The sequence below is a fragment of the Syngnathus typhle genome, linkage group LG8 (assembly GCF_033458585.1).
Source record: "Syngnathus typhle isolate RoL2023-S1 ecotype Sweden linkage group LG8, RoL_Styp_1.0, whole genome shotgun sequence".
NCBI lineage: Eukaryota > Metazoa > Chordata > Actinopteri > Syngnathiformes > Syngnathidae > Syngnathus > Syngnathus typhle.
Window position 1 is genome coordinate 13,093,750 of NC_083745.1, and position 22,634 is coordinate 13,116,383.

At 42.1% G+C, this 22,634-nt stretch overlaps 1 protein-coding gene, 1 long non-coding RNA gene and 1 pseudogene across 2 annotated transcripts; all 3 read right to left on the bottom strand.

The window, feature by feature from the left end:
- Nucleotides 1–4,770: 4,770 nt before the first annotated feature.
- Nucleotides 4,771–7,253, bottom strand: LOC133158750 (uncharacterized). The gene is made up of 3 exons (XR_009715282.1): nucleotides 5,574–7,253; nucleotides 5,343–5,489; nucleotides 4,771–4,995 (listed from the first exon to the last, which is right to left on the bottom strand). It is a non-coding gene; the product is annotated as an uncharacterized LOC133158750 (long non-coding RNA).
- Nucleotides 7,254–10,190: 2,937 nt separating this feature from the next.
- On the bottom strand, nucleotides 10,191–13,228 carry LOC133158745 (DNA (cytosine-5)-methyltransferase 3C-like; annotated as a pseudogene).
- Nucleotides 13,229–17,206: 3,978 nt separating this feature from the next.
- Nucleotides 17,207–21,809, bottom strand: LOC133158746 (uncharacterized). Its single transcript, XM_061286141.1, has 2 exons — nucleotides 21,514–21,809; nucleotides 17,207–18,011 (listed from the first exon to the last, which is right to left on the bottom strand). Exons 1-2 carry the CDS (start codon nucleotides 21,573–21,575, stop codon nucleotides 17,450–17,452), a joined length of 624 nt encoding a protein of 207 aa, XP_061142125.1. The 5' UTR covers nucleotides 21,576–21,809; the 3' UTR covers nucleotides 17,207–17,449.
- Between the last annotated feature and the right edge of the window lie 825 nt (nucleotides 21,810–22,634).

Sequence of the window (22,634 nt, forward strand, 5' to 3'; positions counted from 1 at the left end):
TTTTGTAAACCTATCCTCTGTTAGGACAATATTTTGTGGCAGTGTATGATCTGATTGGTGGTGATCCCTGATTGGTGCCCCTCATACCCAGCCAGCCCATCAGTGCAGGGGGGCGTGGCTTCATCAGTGATTGGTTTCAGATGTGCCATCAGGTGCACTAATTGAACCTCCTATTTAGAAAGGACTCTGCATTCAGGCTGGCTGTTTGTGTCATGTGAATTGTGTTGCAGTGTCAATCTGTCACCATAATTGTTTGGGTGTGTTTGTGCTGGTGTTCTTACGTAGTACTTTGTCAGGGAAAACTTTCTTAACACAATAAAGCATTCAAGCCTAATGGTGCCAAAATGAATTTTAAGACCTGAAGCATTTCAGAAAAATGTATAAAGAAGTTGTGATTCATGTCTTGCGATGTCGTATGCTCATTAGGGGCACCTATTTCCAGCAATTGTGTGGAAATCTTCAATAGTAGAAAAAAGAACAGGTTAACGGCGGCCGTGCTGCAGCGATGGCTTTTATGGCAGACAGTCGTTCCCTATGCTCATGTAGAATAAAAATGCTTCCCTTTGCTCTTAATTGTCTGTAAAGAGCCGCACACGTAATCACAGAGGCAACTCAGTTGCAGGACATTAAATTTGAACAATGGCAAATTGACCAGCCTTTACAATGTCATAAGTTCCATTTAGTCTTAACATTATTGGCAAAATTTCATGAAAGTTTCGTTCCTTCATTTTAGGTTTTTCTGATGTCATTGATCTTGATAGAAATTTAGAAAAACATACAGAGATCATAAAACCACGTCACGTCCCGAACCCAAACTTGCATATGAGTGGGGAATTCAGTTGGATTCTGTCAGAGTGTAAATTATGCTGTTGGGAATATACATATATTGCCGTGGGAATATTGAAACAACCTCCCTAGGTAAATTGAATGACCTTATCATGCATATAGATAATTTCTTGAATGATTATATACATTAATTATCACAGGCCATCGAACTGGGGTGCCGTGGGCCAATCGGAATGCTCATCTCCCTGGTTCCACTGTTTTATATGTATTTTGCGCTAGCCATGATGTTCAGTTGAAATAAACCACAGTAGCGGCAACCCTAGTGTGATCATTGACACATCCGAGAGCAAACTTTTACGTACATGGTGTCAGGAATAAGATGAGCCTTCTCGCCGGCGAGTTTTTATCTTTTCTTTACCGTGTACGTGTAGTGCTCGTTTATTACGTTACGTTTTGTTCGCGTTGGCTACCATAACGACAACAAGCCGCTCTTCTTTCCTGAAATGGCGGACGTATTTTGCAGACCCGACCCCCACATTTTCAACTAGAACATCGCAGAGAATTGCCGTGTTTTTGAAAGGGAATATGCTGTCTTCATTGCCGCGGCACAGCCAAGACCAGGCTTACGTCCTCCTCAACATCGCTGAAACATCGAGCGGGAGGGTCTATGCCCCAAAGGTGCGGGTTCCTGACGGTGAAGGATGGTTAAGGATTGTCACTAGAGAAGATCCGGTGTGCCTTAAAAGAAAGTTAGCTGAAATCGGCAACCCACAAAACAAAATTTGTAACCAAACGGAAACTACAGGTTCAAGAGGCTCCGTTTCTAGTTCAAAAGTTGAAACGGGTTGAATCGGACAAAAATGCTAAAAGTTATAGTAAATGTTATATTTAAGTCACTACTGGTTTCATTTAAGGCACTTGTTGAAATAAGGTCAATTTATTTGGTGCACTTCCGGTTTACCTGAGATCACTTCCAGTTTGTTTTGGGGCACTTCAAAGTCAAAGTCAGATTTATTGTCAATCTCTTCACATGTCAAGACACACAAAGAAACCGAAATTACCTTTTCTCTATCCCACAGTGACGAGACATATTTCATGATAGACATACAAGTAAACGACACAATATAAAAACAAGAAGGCACCAACAATAAATAAGAGTGATGAATAAATAATAAATAAACAGATACACAATAAATAAGAGGAGCAAAACGGAGCCAGTGTGCATACAGCAGACAGTAAGCACAGAACAAAAGTACCGGACGCTACGCAGAAAAAAGAAGCGAGTTCAGGATCCCAACAGCCTGGAGTATGAAGCTGTTGTTGAGTCTGGGGTGTGGGAGAGCAGGTTGCTATACCTCTTCCCAGAGGGCGGAAGATCAAACAAAGAGTGAGGGGGGTGACTCACATCACTCACAATCGTGGTCGCCTTCCGGTTCATTCTGGGTTCATTGGGGGCACTTCAGGGTCAATCCAAGATGGGCGCCACACTGGAAGTGGGGGTCAAGGGTTAAATTGTGTAAGGATAGTGGAAATGGGGATGAATGGGGTGGGTATGGTAGGCATGAGGTGAACAAAATGAATAAAGTTGGAATTGGTTGAATTTGTCAAAAAATGTAGAAAAGCGAAATTTTTTCTACATTTTGAAAAACATTGCACCCAAATTTTTTTAAATTGAACAAAACGAAAACTACAGGTTCAAGAGGTTCACTTTGGAGTTCAAAAGTTGAAACGGGTTGAATCGGACGAAAATTGTAAAAGTTAGCGCAAATGTTAAATATAGGTCACTTCTGGTTTGAATTAGGGCACTTGTTGAAATAAGGTCACTTCCGGTTTATTTGGGTCACTTCCGGTTGATTTGTGTAACCTCCGGATTCCGTGAGGTCACTTCCGGTTCGATTCGGGGTCACTTCCGGTTTACCTGTGGTCATTTCCTGTTTACCTAAGGTCACTTCCGGTTTGATTTGGGGCACTTGCGGTTCATTCTGGGTTATTGGGGGCACTTCAGGGTCAATCCAAGATGGCTGCCACACTGGAAGTGGGGGTCAAGGGTTGAATTGTGGAAGTGCGGGTGAAGGGGGTGAATATGGTAAGGATGAGGTGAATAAAAGGTGCAATGGGTTGAATCGGTTGAAAAATGTAGAAAAACCAAATTTTGGAGTATTTCGTTGAATTTCAAATTTGAAAGTTTGGAATTTTTGGTAAGTGGGAAGTGTGAAATTATGGACACAGGGTGTCCATAAAATCATTCCATTATTTGTACCGTTGTCTCCACCAGGGGGGGTGGTTTGCAGGCACGCTGGTCACAATTCAACAGCCTTTCACATAAAGGTGTAAAATTTGAACGAGATTGTATGGAAAGCCGGCATTTGTAGTATTATACTCGTTCATTCAAAACAACCTAAACTGATGACATTCCTTTTCCGTTTTACAGCCTTTTCTTTACTCACCGATATCTTTGAATATTGGGTCATGTTGAGACAGGGCGAATTCATTGGTCACGGCATTAAGGTGAGTGAAGGCGTAGAATGCCCCAACCTTGATCGGGGTCAAGTTCGCCTCCCTCCACACGGCCACTCTTACGACGGCTTCGTTCTGCAATAGTCTAAAACCAAATATTACTTCAGTATGCATGCGTGAAGTGCAATAACAGTAAATCGACAGGTTGCTTACTTGTTTTATGTCTACGATGCTCAATGGCACCAACCGATCCCCCCGTACCGACACCATTCTGCTTGGCTGTTTCTAAGTTGAAACAAACAGACGTACAATCAAGTATAAAGTCTCCTTTGTACTATATACTCCTTGTAGCCTGTACCCAAAAAGGAGTTTCTTTGCATCGAGGTTTATGCAAAGAGCTCACGTAATTATATTGCTGCGTTTTGGTGAAGTGAATGAGTGTTCCGTCTGTACGACTGGTCTTTTAATGCACCCCTCTTCAATCGCAGAACGCGGATGAATTTAAAGACATCAAATGAGAATAATCCTTTATAAAAATTGAAATTGACTGAAGCAAACGTGAGTTCATGTTTTTATTGAAAACAACAGTGCTGACGCCGTACGAGATTGGTTTTTCGCTTTCCAAATAAGGCATGCGCGTTCCCGCGGCAGGGGAGAACCGCGGCTGGTTCTTCCAGCTTGGCTGCGCGCGGGGCATTGTGGGTCTTGTACGTGCACGCACACAGGCTGGCAGGCATGGGAAAATGTTACAAATACATGTTACAAAAAAGTTACAAATGCTAAGCGTTAAAAATGAAATGTTTCAAAAAAGTTACAAATGATAAGCGGGAAGAATAAAAAGGGAAATACATTATTGTGAAATGTGAAAATGTTACAAATGTTACAAAAAAGTCACAAATGCTAAGCGGAAAGAATAAAAAGGGAAATAAATTATTGTGAAAAATGGGAAAATGTTACAAATGATAAGCGGCAGAAATAAATGACATGAATTTGTGTCATGAAGAACCCACGCGGGTTTTGATACACGGCTCGTGTGCTGAAACGCTTGTGCTCCCGACCGACTGAGCTAATCAGGTTCCTTCCTTCAAGGTGGTTGAACTTGGTTAATGTAATGAATGTGTTTGTTGAATGCGTAAGCAAATTGGTGGAAATTGCTTAATGTAATGAATGTTGAATGTGAATGACAAAAGCTACAAATGATAAGCGTTGAAAATGATAAGCGGGAAGAATAAAGAGTAAAATCATTTATGACACCCAATGTGGGAATCGAACCCACTACAGGAAACTGGCTCGGGTTGACATTGCCATTAAGAATGAATGGGGGATTTTAAGCGACAAATTTGCTAATTACACAAAAAACGCTAAATGACATTTAATGGTAGCAAGCGTGACATGAATTTTTGGAACGTGTGAAAGTTTGAATGGGGTGAATGATCAGAAAATTTAAACTCTTCCCAATGAAAAGCCCACCTGCACCCTATCCAACCCCTAACTGTGACCGAAAACAATGTAGGCAAATGAACAGCATTGGCAAAATAAAATTTATTTGCAAATTTCCACCACTTCACCCTCCGAATAAATGAGTTTCAATTGGAGTCCATCTTCTGGTAATTTTGGTGGCTCAACGAAAGTCTTGGTCCATACACTCAAGGCAATTGTGGTTTCGACCCCCTCCCCATCCACCAACTTGACCTCCTCCTCCTCCTCCATCATTAGCCCAATAGCCACCAAGCTTACAGTTGTATTGTAGCCCTAGGGAATAAAAACCCAATTAGGTATACTCAGGTGAAAACTGAGAACAATTATATAACTCAAAAGTCACAAATAATTCCATAAAGTTAAAGGTCAATTCATCACAGTCACATATCATGCAATTACTAATTCATAAAATCCTTCCATTATCTGTACCGTTTTGTCCCCACCAGGGGGGTTGTTTGTAGACATGCTGGTCACAATTCAACAGCCTTTGTTGTAAAGTTGTAAAATTTGAACGAGATTGTATGGAAAGCCGGCATTTGTAGTATTCTACGCGTTCATTCAAAACAACCTAGTAAACTGATGATATTCCTTTTCCGTTTTACAGCCTTTTCTTTACTCACCGATATCTTTGAATACTGGGTCGTATTGAGGGACAGGCCGAAATCATTTGTCACGGCACTAAGGAGCGAGAACGTGTAGAAGGCCCCAACCTTGATCGGGGTCAAGGTCGCCTCCCTCCACACGGCCACTCTTACGACCGCTTCGTTCTGCAATAGTTTAAAACCAAATATTAATTCAGTATGCATGCGTGAAGTGCAATAACAGTAAAGCGACTTGTTTAACTGGGTTACTTGTTTTAGGAACACGATGCTTACTGGCACCAACCGAGCCCCGCGCACAGACACTATTCTGCTTGGCTGTTTCTAATTTGGAACAAAGACATACCATTGCGTTATCCTGCAATGTTTAATGCAAGAAAACAATTTTTTGTATTTTTAGTAGTTCTAAATAGATATTTAACATGCACGTGCGTGTAAATTAAACTTACACTTTCAACCTGTCCCTGAACGTTTACCAGCCCCTCAGGAGGGTTTCTGATAACCTCGCTGAGGGGCATTGGCAACGACGGGGGGAAAATGAGGTGGAGTGCCTCAGCCCTCAAGGCATCGCTGCACTGCACCTTCGCCCCACGTATATTCTGCTGCTCTTTTGACATAGCAGCATGTTGGGATTTATTGCCTCCGCCATGAAATGGGCGAAAACGTAACTGTTGACCTCTGTGACTCTGCTAGCCAGATGACTGAAAAGAGTCATCTTAAAAGGGGTCTTACCATCACAGAGGGCAACAGTTACGTTTTCATAATGCCCATCCATTTCACAGGTCGAATGTCGCGCCGCGTCCACCACATTTTGATTACTTTTCTGTTCATGCTGAAAGAGAAAGTGCCAAACAATAAAAATTACGAATTTTTCGGATCTTTTATTTGTATACACATTTCCATTTCATTCCAAGCCTGTGAAGAAAATTTCAAAAAATGTGCAAAGTTCTTGTCAATCTGGCGAACGCATGTCCCACTGCAGCATTTAGCGATAAGGCGAAGCACTTTGCCTTCACTCGGACAAATTGCAAAACGGATGACCGAAAGCGGCCAAAGCAACTTGGAATGTTGCTTGTATTTGTATAAAATAAATAAACAAACTAGGCACATCACAAATTTGAAGTTGGAGGGGAGATACCTGAGAAACCACTTACCTCTGTCTTCAGGTTTGCTGTAACGAAGGCAGCTTGGCTTCTCCACCCGCTTTAATGCGTGGTGGAGTAAAAAAAAAGCCGTTTGGGCATAGCGTCACAACTTTATTAGTTACACAGATGGATAAATAGATCTTTATTGTCACATGTACAACAAAATTAAAAATGCCAAACAATCAGTGCATCTGCTAAAATAGTTTAAAAAAAAAAAAAGCTAAAAGTTTATAGAAACTAAACACAACACAAAAGCTCCAGCTCTGTGGCCTAGTGGTAGTGTCCACCCTGAAACTGGAAGGTTATGAGTTCAAAACCCAGCCAGGTCATACCAAAGACTAATAAAATGGGACCCATTGCCGTAAATAATCACAGCTGTCAGGCTCAGGGCAGGGAGAGGACTCGAATGCAGAGTTTAAAAAAAATCAAGGAGTTTATTTCCTTCGTTGCCAACAGCTCCAAGAACAAAAGACTCCTCACGATGAGGGAAAAAGCGCAAAAACAAAAGCGCCTCAACATGAGGGAAAAAGGGCATAAACAAAAGCTCCTCAACACGAGGGAAAAAAGGGCTGAGAACAGCAAACAAAAAGCGCCTCAAACTGAGGGAAAAATAAAGGCAAAGTCTCACGGGCAAAGCAGGGAGGTCAAGTGGACGGCCGTGCAGAGGAAGGACCCGTGATCTGTACAAAATAAAACAGGAAGTGATAACGCGAGGGGCAGGACAAAACAAAACAATCTACAAAACCCGACAGCATGACAACAGCAATCTGAATAAAATCCGGAAGTAGGAAACGAAGTCAACTCGCTTGTTTTTTTTCGGACACCACAATAAACCGTCAAGACATCAAATGTTTTACTGATTCAATACATAATAAACATAAAAAAAATTACCTACAAGAATAAAATGGATTTGATTTAAATGTGTTCAAATTCACATTTTAAATAGTGAAAACACAAAACATGATAAATCAAACCAAGTTGGTGATTTTTGGGGGCAAAAAAAGTGATTTATTCTTTCCAGCTGAATGAAAGATAGTAGTGGGATAACGTACCGTAAATTTCGGACAATAAGCCGGGACTTTTTTCTCAAATTTTGAACCCTGCGGCTTATAGTCCGGTGCGGCTTATATAGGAGTTTTTCCGTGATTTTTGTGATGACTTGATCACTTTTATACACTCGTAAAATGGCTGTGGACTGCTGTTGTGCGGCACCGCTTTGCTGGGCGGAGGATATATGGACACTGTCACTGGGGAGAAAAGTGGTGTGTTGATCGCATGTCCATCCGCCAGGCAAATAGTGCCGTATATTCACACAAAGAAGAGACAGAACGAGATCAAGACAGACATTACTGAAAGGAAGCTTTTATACACAAACTCTCATTATGGGGGACAAAAGAAGAGCATATGATGCCGCTTTTAAGCTAAAGGCAGTCGATGTTGATGACATTGTGTTGAGTCACCCTTTTCTTTATTTCACGGTCGCGTCTACTCTGGAGCTCTACGTGTCGCTCGCTAGTTTAATGCTAGAAGAAATGCATAAAACCGACGAAGAAAGAGATACTGAGAAAGTGTGTGGCAAAGGATAACTAACGCTATTCCAATCGGAAGACTTCGATGGTTTCAATGCACAGGAGGAAGATGAAGACGAAGCTCTTTTTTTTGCTTGTATGCTTTTTTAATCAGCCCTGTTAGTGCTGTGCTACCGTGTTGCTGCTGTGTTACCGCCGCGTCTCAGTGACTTTTACCGGTATGTTATATTTAATCAAACCCTATTAGTGCTGTGTTACTTCCGTGTTGCTGCGGTATTACTGCTGCGTCACAGGCAGTGTTTGGAAAGAAATGTTAAGGTATGTTATTAAAACTTTAAAAAAGCTCTCTGTGTCCAGTCTTATACTCAGGAGCGACTTATATGTTAAATTACATAAGATGAGCTCTTGTTTTGTGAAATATATTATTGTTTGATATATAGTTTATATATTGTTATATGGGCCTGTGGAATAATTTGAACTGCAACTGACGCCAAGTCCGATGTAAGCGGCACGCCGCACACGCAGCGTAGTTTACATAAAGGACGACGAATTTGATCGATGGATTCAATGATTTGGAGTGACACAGATGGTTTGATAAACGTAGTATTTATGTTATAGTTATTTGAATACCTGTTAATGTTACATCAGGCCCGTTCTCAGCTCCTCGTTTGTACAAACCGGATTCGGTTGAAGTCGGGAAATTGTGTAAAATGTAAATAAACCCAAAATACAATGATTTGAAAAGCACATAAGCGCCACGGCCGGAAACCAAGACTGAATGACCGTGCCCTTCGATCCCTCAGACGGCACTGCCTTAAAAACCGACATGAGTGCGTAAAGGATATTACCAAATGGGCTCAGGAAAACTTAAGAAAACCACTGTTAATAAATGCAGTTCATCTCTACATCAGTAAGTGCGGGTTAAAACTCTACCATGGAAAGCAAAAGGCGGTTATGAACAACATCCAGAAAGGCCGCCAGGTTCTCTGAGCCCGAGCTAATGTAAAATGGACTGAACAATGAATAAGTGTTTTGTGGTCTGATGAGTCCACTTTTCAAATTGTTTTTGGAAACACTGGACGTTGTGTGCTCTGGACCAAAGAGGACGCGGACCATCCGGACTGTTATCAACGCAAAGTTCAAAAGCCAACATCTGTGATGGTGTGGGGGTGCATTAGTTCCCATGGCATAGGTGACTTACATTTCTTGGAAGGCAACATAAATGCTGAAAAGTACATACAGATTTTGGAGCAACATATGCGACTTCTTTCTTCATGAATGCCGCTGCTTATTTCAGCCAGATAATGCCAAGCCGCAATCTGCACGTGTTACAACAGCGTGGCTTCGAAGTAAAAGAGTCCAGGTTCTCCCCTGGCCCGCTTGCAGTCCAGATACGACAGGGAAGACCCCGGACTGTTGAACAACTGAAGCGGTTCATCAAGCAAGAATGGGAAATAATTCCACATGAGAAGCTCAGAGAATTAGTCTCCTCGCTTCCAAAACGTTTGAGTGTTATTAAAAGGAAAGGTGGTATAACGAAGTGGTAAACATGGCCTTTCCCAACTTCTACTGCATGTGTTGCAGCCATGAAATTCTAAGTTAATTATTATTTGAAAAATGAAATAAAGTTTGAGTTTCAGGATTAAATATGTTATCTTTGTAGTGTATCCAACTGAATATAGGTTAAATGATTTTCAAATCATTGTATTTTGATTTTATTTACATTTTGCACAATTTTTCAACTTCAACCGAATCCAGTTTCTACATCCATTTATCTTTTTTCTTTTGTAGGGTTACAAGGGGCAGGCTCACTGGACCAGTGGGCAGCCAATTGCAAGGCACATATTGAAAGATAAAAACCCATTGTTGATATGTGGGAGGACACCAACATACAGTGGCAAGCATTTGGTTTTCCGCCAAGAACTCTTGCGCTCGTGCATGGAAGTACTGTATTTTCTGTACTAAAAGCCGCTACTTTTTGCACAAGCTTTGAACCCTGCATTTTCTAGTCCAGTGCAGCTTACCAAGGAATTTTCCATGACCTTGATGATTTTGTATGATTTGTGCATATGTATGGAAATTAAACATTAAAACACCTTGAGCTTATTGTCCCGTGCTGCTAATATATAAACAAAACCATACTTTCCCCTAATTTTGTCTGGCGTGGCTTTTATTCGGCTGCGTTTTTTAGTCCAGAAACAGTATTCATGCATCTGTGGCCTTACGGACTTGGCTGGTGTGATTCACATTCGAATTACTCCTTGAGTGGCGCTATCAGGTGGCGAATGACGGCGATGATCCAGGAATGCCACAGGACCCTCTGGCGCTGCAAGTGGCCCATATTGTTCACATCCGTGTAGTGTTTGGGGAAGCCAACTTCCAAACAATCCTGAAGATTCACTTTTTGATCCAAGGATGCGTCCACCGACCTATTCTTTCCTGGAAGGTTTCCCCAGAAGTACACTGAAAAAAAATTATAAGTGGGCTTTACTTGAACAGATCTAGGAAACCGATTGCCTTGAAACACTCAAGCTAATTTAGTAAATGTTTTTCAAGTGTTGATAACTCAAGAATCTCTAGAGTTAACTTATTGTTGTAACATTAAGTTAAATGTTTCCATTTCTGAATACTTATCAAGTGCTCTTAACTTACTTATGAAAAGTGTTTACTAGAAAGTTTGTAGTACTATTTACTTGTAATCATGTGTTTGTAACTTTCTAATTTCCAGTACAGTAAACTATCATATCGGTGCTGTTTAATGGAATGTGTCTAGTACTGCATACTTGTAATAAAGTGTTGGTAACTCTCTAATTTGCAGTACTGTGAACCACCAAAACAGTAGCATTTAATTGAACATTTCTATTATTCTATACTTATAACTAAGTGTAAGCAACTCTACAATTACCAGTGCAGTAAACTAACATACCAGTAGTGTTTAAAGGAATGTTTCTACTATTGATTTCTTTTATAATTCAAGTTTTCACTTCTGAGATTACCAAGTTGATGTGACTGCACTAAGTTCTACCTTCTTATAAAATTCTAGGAAACCGATTGGCTTGAAAAAACACAGTAAAGACAACTGAAGATTTATAAGGAAGCAGATCCTTTATTAATACTATCCCAACCTTAACTGACAAAGCAGCAAAAAAATGAAATATGAAAAATTCTGAGTCAACACAGTAGAACGAGATAAACATAACTAAACTAAACAAAAAAAACAACTAAAAACATCAAAAACATCCCCTAATAAGAAAAGGGGTGTTAAAATGCATTAAAAAACAAAAAAACAATCAGTATTCAGAAATTAGCAAAACTGTTTAAATTAAAGTGCAGTATAATTATAGCAGGCCTCTTTTTTGAACAGGGTACCACAATGCCTGCATGATACAACTAAGCCTGTTTGAAACATCTGAACAAGAACACTAACATTTTGTCCTGAAGTGCATTTTTCAAGGTTTGAATTTTTGGTCTCAGATTTCCAACTCCCAAGTTTAGCATCACCCTCTGCACAAACTCAAAGGTGTTGCGCATCTTTTTGGGATAGTCCAGATGAAGGGCATACATAAGCCCAAATGTGAGGCAAAACGCATCAGAGAGACCGCCAGCGGTATCCATTGCCACGGTACCTTCAAGTATTATGCAGTGTGTCACAGTTGCAGGGTGAGGGCCCAACAGATCGAGTGGTTCACCTTCTGGGACAACAGTCATGATGGCAACTGGTACCTGTGACTCCACAAGATCTGGAGACTGAAAAAAAATAAAAAGCAGCCTATTCCTCTGGGCCCCACTTCAACTTGTGACCCCTCTGTTGTTGCCCTGGTGTTTTTTTTTTTGTTTTGTTTTTTACAGATATTTGAAAATGAATATTAACTTCCAAAAACACTGCACGGGGCTCTGCTTTATGCAGATGAACTGTATCTTTCATGTCACACTTCAATATGTATTTTTTCCAAATATTGTCCTATTGTTGAATATAAATGTTAGATCAGGTATATACACATAAAAGTCAAATGACCAAAGTTAATGAAAAGTAAATCAAAGACAAAAACAGCTTCTTATTACTGTATATGAGTTGCACAAGACCAAGTGAATTTAGGCCTGTTACAATTGTTGTATTTTTAATGACACAATGACAGCTAGTACTTACATAACTGACTCTGAAGAACTCAGCCCAATCGTCACCAAAAAAGACTGGGAGACACTTAGCGAGCTATAGCGAGCTCGATGTGCGGGGCTGACAGTCACACAGGATTGACAGTCACAAACAGGATTGCACTTCAGGAATCTGCAGATGTCCGTATTGTCTCTGCTCGACATGAACACCATATTTTCAAAGAGCCAGAAGAAAGGCCGGTCGTCACCCTCCAACTTCAGCAGCGTCAAAATGTGGTAGAATTCAAGGAAGAGCCTTCCGGTGCCATCAAAAAAGCCTTTCCGTAGGGGATTGACCATGAAGAGGTCGTTGCAAGGACTTCCTCCAATCAGCAGAACAAAAGGGCCCCATTCAGCGAAGTGTTTCCTTATGATGGTGCAGACGTCGCTGACGTATTCAATCTTGCCAGCGTGCTTGATCATACCCACCGCGATGGAATCCTCACAAATCTCTTACGCAATGTAGCGTTCCATCTTGATGCCAAGGTCCTTGAGCCCCAGGTATCCTGTTGCAATACCGTCACAGAGCAACAGAACCTTCAAGGGCTTGTGTCTATCTGCAGCGATGGCCGGGTAATCTGTATGAGGCTCAAACTCCATGACGCTGTTGTTGGCAGAGAAGTCTTGGACCTTGACGCTCCAGTCTGGCCTGAGTTTGAGCTTTGCCTCGCACTGTGTTGGCTGGCAAATGTAGCAGCTCCACGGATCAATATCTTTCAGATCACAAAAGGTTACCTCTCCCACTAGGATCTCCACGCACTCCTTACAGAAACATGACCTCTGACCCGCCACAGCACACGGTGCAGTACGACTGGTAGCCATCTTCATCGTAGCGATGGAGTGTTTCTGTGAAGTATTTCTTGCATTTGAAACAATGACCACCTTCAAAGAATGGGTGCTGCAACAACCACATCAGGCGACCCGCAAGCCAAGCAACAATCTTCGATTTTTGTGCCTTTGTCTCGAAGCCTCTCAATTAAAGTGTCTTTTGTGTAAGTGTAGTTGCAGGAGCTTGCTCAACTCTTAAAAGCATGTTTTCTTTTCACAGGCGGCTGGTAGTCAGTGTTAGCAGAGTTATTTAAATAAAATGAGTCATACTGTGGAGACAGAGAAAACGACTACTCACTTTGGTTTGCCAGTGCCCAATTAACACATTGGTAACACCTGGATTTTATTAAGAACATTTGTCAAACAGAAATAGTAAAAGCAGTACTTCCTGTGTAGCATCCTTCAAAATAAAACTCTCAATATACAGAGCACATATACTACTAACACCCCCACTTGCTCTTAGTATATTGGTAAATACATGCAAACTAGAAATACAATGATTTTTCTCAAGGTAATGCATACACATTTCATAAACATGTAAACATTTTATGTTTACACTATCATAATCATTCATAAACAGCTTAGTGGCCTAGTGGAAGAGTGTCAGGCCTGAGACTGGAAGGTTGTGGGTTCAAACCCCGGCCGGGTCATACCAAAGACTGTAAAAACGGGACCCATTGCCTCCCTGCTTGGCACTCAGCATTAAGGGTTGGAATTGGGGGGTTAGATCACCAACTGATTCCCGAGCGCGGCACCGCTGCTGCTCACTGCTCCCCTCTCCCCCAAGGGATGGATTAAAATCACACGAGGATGGGTTAAATCAGTGCTTCTCAAATAGTGGGGCGCGCCCCCCTTGGGGGGCGCGGTGCTATTCCTGGGGGGGCGCGTGTGACCCTGGGGAACAGGCTTTTTTTTTGGCAGTACTAGAATAAAATGTAATTGCGCGTTTACTACAGCAGGGGGCAGTGGCGCTCTCATTGTTACTTCTGTCACGTTTGCGACAGTGCAACATTTTACGACTTACAAGACAAGTTAGGATAGTCACGGTGGGGAGGGGGGGGCGCGAATAGTTTTCTTCTTGCTAGGGGGGGGCGTAACAGAAAATAATTGAGAAGCACTGGGTTAAATGCAGAGGACAAATTTCACCACACCCAGGTGTGTGTGTGACGATCATTGGGACTTTTATCTTTAATCTTTAAATACCACCAAATTCATCATATGATAGAAACACATTCCATAAACAAATTTCTACTCTCCAAACATAAATGCCACAAAATTCATCAACTTGGACTTTGTTGGAGGTTTTATCATGAGATCAACCACCATATATTCTGCCATCGTTAACAGTTGATCTTACAAGGTGGTACTTTCTGTCAACATGTTTACATTGTTGTCTTTGTACAGGATTTTTAGCTAAGGCTATGGCTCCTTGATTCTCTTCATAAACCTTTGGCTGCTTGTAATGATACCCATCAACACCATCTAACAGTTGTACTAAATACAGACATTCTTGTACAGTTGAAGCCAAGGCCATGTATTCAGCTTCACACGTTGAAAGAGCTACTGTTGCTTGTCTTTTGGTTTTCCATGAAATTAAGGGACCAAATTTGCTCAAGCTAACACAATAACCTGACGTGCCACGTCTGTCAGTATCATGTTCAGCCCAGTTTGCATTTCTGAATGCTTCCAACCCAAGTGGTTCACCATCACTCTTTTTGTAACACATCTTTTCCTTTGTGCCCTCAGTACATGTTTTATTGTAGCCCATTGTTCTATAGTTGGTTTGGAAAGGTATTGTGAAGGTTTGCCCACTACAAAGCTTAGATCTGGTCTGGTACATGTTGATAAATAGATTAAGCTGCCAACAGCCTCTATATTTCTTCAGCTCACTCATTTTCAGAATAGTTAAGCTTAGGTTCACATGGTGTTGCTCATGGCTTACAATCTTGCATATCAAATCTGTCAAGTATTTTGTCAACATATCTTTTCTGTGACATTGTTATACAGTGATCAGTTTGATGAAAATCAATACCCAGAAAGATGTTCAGTTCACCCAAGTCTTTCATTCTGAATTTAGCTGTGAGCATTTCTTTTACATTCTTCATCACATTGACCCCTTCCAGTTTGCGTACCGAGCCAAGCGGTCTTCGGAGGATGCCATCTGCTCTGCCCTCCACTCGGCCCTCACCCACCTGGAGAGGAGGGACTCGTATGTGAGATTGCTGTTTGTGGACTTCAGTTCTGCCTTCAACACCATTGTGCCACAACGCCTCATCAGCAAACTTGACGCGCTGGGCCTCAGTACCTGCCTCTGCAACTGGCTACTGGACTTCCTCTGTCAGAGGCCACAGGTAGTACGTGTTGGCGACAAAATCTCCGCCAGCATTACGCTGAGCACGGGGGCCCCCCAAGGCTGCGTGCTCAGTCCGCTGCTCTTCACCCTCCTGACGCATGACTGTTCTGCAACCTACAGCGACAACCGTATCGTGAAGTTTGCTGACGACACGACTCTGGTGGGTCTCATCACCAAGGGAGACGAGACTCAATACAGGCTGGAGGTTGACCTTCTGACCACGTGGTGCAGGGACAACAACCTCCTGCTGAACGTCGACAAGACCAAGGAGATTGTTGTGGACTTCCGGAAGGGTCACACCCAACACCTGCCGCTGACCATCGACGGTGCTGTGGTGGAGCGAGTGAGCAGCGCCAAGTTCCTGGGGGTGCACATCAGTGAGGATCTCTCCTGGTCCACCAACACCGCATCATTGGCAAAGAAAGCCCAGCGCCGCCTGTACTTCCTGCGGAAACTTAGGTGAGCGAGCGCTCCTCCGGCCGTCATGACTGCATTTTACCGCGGCACCATTGAGAGCGTCCTCTCCAGCTGTATTGCTGTTTGGGGTGGCGGCTGCACTGACTACAACTTGAAGGCCCTGCAGCGCATAGTGAACACTGCTGGTAAGATTGCTGGTGCTTCGCTCCCCTCCTTGAAGGACATTTACACCTCCCATCTCACCCGCAAGGCGACCACGATTGTGAGTGATGCGAGTCACCCCGCTCACTCTTTGTTCGAGCTTCTGCCCTCTGGGAAGAGGTACAGAAGCCTGCGCTCCCGCACCTCCAGACTCTCAAACAGCTTCATACTCCAGGCTGTTAGGATCCTGAACTCGCTCCCCCGTTCTGCGTAGCGTCCTGTACTTTTACTGTCTGGACTGTCTGACTGCACACTGGCTCTTATTATTTATTATTTGTTATTACTCTTATTTATTGTTTGTGCCTTTTTGTTTGTGATGTTTTTTACTTTTGCGCTATGCTTGCTGGCTCCGTTATTTATTGTGTTATCTGTTTATTTATTATTTATTCATCACTCTTCCTATTGATTGTTAGAATTTTTGCCTTCTTGTTTTTATATTGTGTCGCGTACATGTATGTCTATCGTGTTATGTGTCTCGTCACCGTGGGATAGAGAAAAACGTAATTTCGGTCTCTTTGTGTGTTGTGACATGTGGAGAGATTGACAATAAAGCTGACTTTGACTTTGATTGTCATCACTGGCAACAATAATCAAGTCATCGACCCATATCACAATGACCACTTTTTGATTTTCTGTTTCTTTAGTGTACACACAATGATCAGCTGGATTCTGAATAAACAGATTGTCACACAAGAAATCATGTACCGTTTTTTTCCGTGTATAGTGCGCAAAATTTAACTAATTTATTGTCCTAAAATCTGGGGTGCGTATTATACATGGGTACAAAAAAAAATGTTAATTTTTTTTTTTTTTTAAATTTTTTTTTTTTTTTTTAAAGAAAGTCATGGTACAACAAAACCAACAACAGAACTGACCGACAAAGTCGTGGAACAAAAAGACAGGGTGACATTACCAAAGACAGGAACAGAATGACAGTAACACACGCAATGATCCAACGGTGAGCGAGGGGCAGACAGGACTTAAATACAAAACACGTTACATCGATTGAGGTGACACAGGAAGAGAGCGGCGACGCGAACAGAAACTATGGCAACCTAGACACATAGCAAAACTGGGGACGAGACATGACAAATCTCGCCCGAAATAAAACTCACCTTTTTTCTTGTTTGTTGTCAATCGTGCATCGCATTCAGCCATCCTGCCCAACACACTTAGTCAAAAAAATCCATAATTGACGACACATCGTTTGATGCGATGGTGCAATCCTTGATGGTGTGTTATTGTCAAATATTGTTTGTTTTTGTTGTGTTCCTCAATAAAACAGTCTTTGTTTAACTTCAACTCCTTTATTTCCACATGTCCGTTTCTTGTTAGCTGTTAGTTCCTTGCTCGCTCTCTAGTCATTTGCAGTTCTCGCGATAACATAACAACAGCGATACTACATATTCCTCCTTTGTTTAGAATACAAAAACATTTTTTTTCTTTTTACATCAATACAAGTTGTCTCACATATAACAACAAACAAACTTATAGTCTCTCTTTTCAAGTCTCTCTGTATCGGATGGGCTTTCTTATCACTCGGCCCTTCCTGGTAGTGATGATATCAGATACAGCTGGGTCCGGTTCAGGTGGTCTCTCGGTTGCATGGTCGGTATTAGCAATCGGCACATCCACAGAGTCACTGTTGATTTGAGCATGAACCAATGGATGCTCAGGAACATCAAAGTCCATTATAATGGGCGTATGTCGTAGATGTTTGACATTCCTGATCACTTTTGATCCATCCTCTGTATTGACCAGCTCAAAAGAATTGTCGGCTGTGTTTCTCAAAAGAACATATCTGACATCTTTAAAAGTAGAATCCAGCTTTCCGTTCTCCATACTAGCAATGTAAACAACATCACTAACTTTAAAGTTGTGCTCCTTTGCTCTGTTGTGCTGGTCAGCATACTGTTTCATTTTAGTTTTGTACTCCATGTGATGGCTTCTGATATCAACAGTTTTCTCCTTTCCTTTTGGTACTTCACTCGCCTTCTCCAGAGTTGGACACTTGGTGCGGATGTCTCGTCCAAACATAAGCATGGCTGGCGTCTCTCCTGATGCTCTATGTGGTGTAGAGCGATATGCCATTAAAATTTGTGAAAGCTCCTTTTTCCACACCTTTCCTTCACATTTAGTTGCTCTTAAGGCTTTCTTTAGGTATCTATGAAATCTCTCAATTTTCCCATTGCTCTTTGGATAATAAGGTGATGCTCTAATGTGCTTGATTCCACAGGATTTAAGGAAGTCTTCAAAACAGTTTCCTACAAACTGCCTGCCATTATCAGTGACTGCCTCTAAAGGGTAACCAAATCTAGCAAACACCTTCTTTACTTCTGCAACTACAGTGTCTGATGAAATGTCAGAAATGATGACAGCCTCTGGAAATGAAGTATAGTAGTCTATCATGGTTAGGATGTACTAGTTCTGGATAGGACCTATCAAATCAATACCTATCTTGGTCCATGGTCTAGGTGGTAGCTCTAATGGTTGAAGAGGTTGATCTTCATGTAATGGCTGGTTAAGAACACAGGCGGAGCAGTTTCTAATCAGTCTCTCAACATCAAGGTCCATGTTGGGCCAATAGAATTTGCTCCTTAGATATTGTTTTGTACGGACCACCCCTTGGTGAGTCTCGTGTCCGATCCTCAGTGCTTGTTTCACCATTGCTCTCGGCAGCACTATCCTGTGTCCTCTCAGCACAAGTCCATCATACCTGCTCAAGTCTCCAGCACATCTGTTCTAGGGCTGCAATTCCTCTGGAATTGGGTTTGGCCATTTTCCTGTCTCCAGTATTAACTTTAGTTTCTCCATTGTGTCATCCTCTGTCATTTTCTGTTTTATGTCATCAATACTTATGGCTTGTATTTCATTCAGGGTTACTGACAACACTCTGTCCACGTATGTTTCTACATACTCACAGCAGTCTCTTGTCTCTTGTAATGGAAGTCTCGATAGTGAATCTGCAACATTGGTCTTTCCAACTATGTGTTCTATTTTGTAGTCATATGGTAGTAGTCTTAAACCAAGTCTCTGTATTCGCGGTGGTGACAGTGTTGCTTTCTCAGGGTTGAACATGTAAATGAGAGGTTTATGATCTGTTTGTAAAGTAAACTTGGCCCCCCATAGGTAAGGTCTAAAATGTTCCACTGCCCATACACATCCTAAAGCCTCCCGTTCTATCCGTGAATAACGACGTTCTGTTGGGGTCAGTGAACGGCTTGCATAGGCTATTGGCTTGTTCTGTCCACCCGATTGTGTCTGCATCAAAACAGCACCAAGTCCAACTGGACTTGCATCACTGATCACAACAGTTGGTGCCTCTAGTTTAAAGTAGGCCAAGCATGTCTCACTCACCAAAGCATCTTTCATTGCTTGGAATGCTCTTTCTGTTTCTTTTGTCCACTTCCATGCTTGTCCTTTTCTAGTGAGTCTCCTTAGTGGTTCTGATAAATTTGCATAATTTGGTATGAACTTCATCAGAAATCCACAAGTACCTAGAAATGAACGAAGCAGTTGAATGTTCTCAGGTCTAGGCGCTTTGCAGACAGCCTCAACCTTTTTTGGGTCTGGTTTGATTCCTTCGGAAGAGATCACATGTCCAAGTATCTCTATTTGTTGTAGTCCAAAAGCACACTTGTCTCTGTTCAGGGTTAAACCTCTGTTCTTGAATCTCTGAAAGACTTGTCTTAGTCTCTGTTCCAGTTGCTCATCATTCTCTCCAAAAACCACTACATCATCCATGTAGCAAACTGTGCCAGGCATTCCACATAACATAGAGTCCATAGCCTTCTGATAGGCTTCAGGTGCACTTGATAGTCCAAAGGGAACTTTCTTGAAACGGTAGCACCCTCTATGTGTGATAAATGTTGTCAAGGGTCTGGATTCTGGAGCTAGATCACATTTCCAAAACCCTTTCCTGGCATCCAGTTTAGCGAACACTTTTGCTCCCTGCACTGCTTGCAAGATGCTATCTACTGTTGGTACTGGGTGTCTTTCCCTAATCACTGCTTTATTCACTTCCCTGAGGTCTTCACATAATCTTACTTCTGGCGTTTCTTTCTTGGGAATGATTAGAATGTTAGAAACCCATTCAGATCCTTCATTCACTTCCTCTATAATATCTTGTTCTAGCATCTTGTCTAGCTCCTGGTTTACAGCTTCTATCATGTGGTAAGGGACTCTCCTTAGTCTCTGTGCTATAGGTGGTACTTTTTCATCGACTGTTACCTTGTGGCTGTATCCTTTAATCTGACCAAGTCCTTTGAAAACTTGTTGGAACTCGCTGACAAGTTTGTCAAATCTCTCTTCTTGTGATACTTTGTTCACCGTTTCTCCTGTGTTAAGTATTTCTAACTCAAAGCTTGTTTTTCTGCCTAACACTGCTTCTACATTTCCTTCTATCACATATGTTATCTTTGACTTCATTGTTTTTCCATCTCAATACTCCCTCAAAGTAACCTACACATTTAAGTGGAGTAGTTTGTGCATGTGCATAAAATCTCTTTTTAGTCGGTTTAAGTTTTGTTGAAGTGGATAATGTTCTTTGGAACAGGTCCTCTCCTATGAAGTTTCTTCCACTTCCTGTATCTATGACCATTTTCAGCCATTGTCCATTTACATTGACTCTTTCTGTGCCTTCAGGATCTACAGCATGGATAAACTCATCTGAGTCTGAATCAGAAAGTTCCTGCACTACTGCTCTCACTGGTTTACCAGTCTTTGATTTATCTTTTTCCTTACTTCTGTCTTTATATTTGTCACTGTTACTTTCTCCCTGTGCTTTCTTTTTCTTCTTGAGACACATGCGAGCATAATGTCCCGTTTTCTTACAGAAAAGACACGTTGCTGTCTTAGCTCCACAGTCGTCTGCTGTGTGAGTGTCCATTTCACATCTGTAACACTGGGTGGTGCTGTTGGCTTGCCCTTGGCTGCCTCTCCTTCCTTGCTTCGCATCTCCGGTCCGTCTGGGATCCACACGCACACTCCTCTCGGTGAAGCGAATGCGGTCGTCTCCAGCTTTGTGATAAGCACTCTCCGTGAAAAGTTTAGATTCTGCCTGCGCTGCTTCAAAAGCTCTCGCAGTTGACAATGCTCTATCTAAACTCAGTCCATCTTCCTGAAGCAGTTTGTCACGCAGCTTCCTCACCGCACATTTTTCCACTATCTGATCTCTTATCATATCGTCCTCCAGTGCACCAAAGTCACATGATTTCGCCAATTCTCTCAACGCATTCACAAAAGCATCTACTGACTCATCAGTACACTGAGCCCTCTGTCTAAACTTGTGTCTCTCCAGGACTACATTTCTTCGTGGTGTGAAATACGAGTCTAGAGCAGCAACAGTCTGTGCATACGTACTTTCGCTTCCAGGTAGATTGGCAAAATTTCTTTGCGTAGGTGCTCCAATGCAATGCAGTAATGTGGCCCTCCTCACTAAGTCTGGTGCATTAATAGTTCCACTGGCAACTTCGAAAAAACTGTAGGAGTCCTTCCACAGGCTATATTCTGTGAATAAATCAGACGCCCCAAGGTTCAACGCAGCAGGCGCGTTCAGTTGTGCGTACCTGGGTTCAGGTGCAGCTTGTCCCAGCGCGGCTCCGGCTCCGGCACCATCGCCGTTCGACATGGCCAACACGATACAGGTGTCTTCTCACTTTTTTTTTTCTCAGTATGGACGTAGAATCCTAGTCGTCCTTTCTTGCATCTGGGTTCGTGATAAACCGTTTCCTCGTCGCCAAAATGTTGTGTTCCTCAATAAAACAGTCTTTGTTTAACTTCAACTCCTTTATTTCCACATGTCCGTTTCTTGTTAGCTGCTAGTTCCTTGCTCGCTCTCTAGTCATTTGCAGTTCTCGCGATAACATAACAACAGCAATACTACAGTTTTTAATCTCCATCGCGGACCGGACGTCATACGGAGGCCGCCATTACAGATGCGCAGAACGTATGCGCAAGACACGTCAGCTATATTAAGAGCGAGATATGTTTTCTTCCTATTAGTTTCAATTCACAGTTTGATTAGCAGTTTCAATCAGCAAATAACAAAATACGTATTACAGGTAATATTTTATTTCACAACACTTTGCCTTGTTCCTTTTGTCTCTGCTGTTCATTTCAAACACGCTCCATACGACTGCAATGCTCTTGTATCAGACGCTCGCTCGATCACCTGCTAGTTTGCTGTCTGTCACAATGTACCCTACACAAATCCGAAACATTTGTTGCGGCTCCGAGTCACGACGAGGGGCAAGTTTTGGTTTCCAAGGGTATTTTTATTCCTCTTCAACGTCTCTCCCATACAGATCCGCCTTTTTCACGTCCGCAGCCCATGCGCGCACGGAGCGCGGTGGTGCGTTTAGGGGCAGTCGGAGAAATCAACGCCAACAAAAAAAATTACATCCAGCCTAGTTAAGACCATACCAAAGACTATAAAAATGGGACCCATTGCCTCCCTGCGTGTGTGACGATCATTGGGACTTGAAAAAATAAAATAAAATTTAAAAAAAAATTAGAAAATATTCATAAAAATTGGGTGCGTATTATACATGGGTACAAGCTTTTTTCCAGCATCAGCATGCCATTCTTAGGGTGCCCACTATACATGGGGGCGCACTATACACGGAAAAAAACGGTAACATTTTGTTCCAGTTTGTACCTATTGTTTTAAGCCATAGTGATTTTCCCA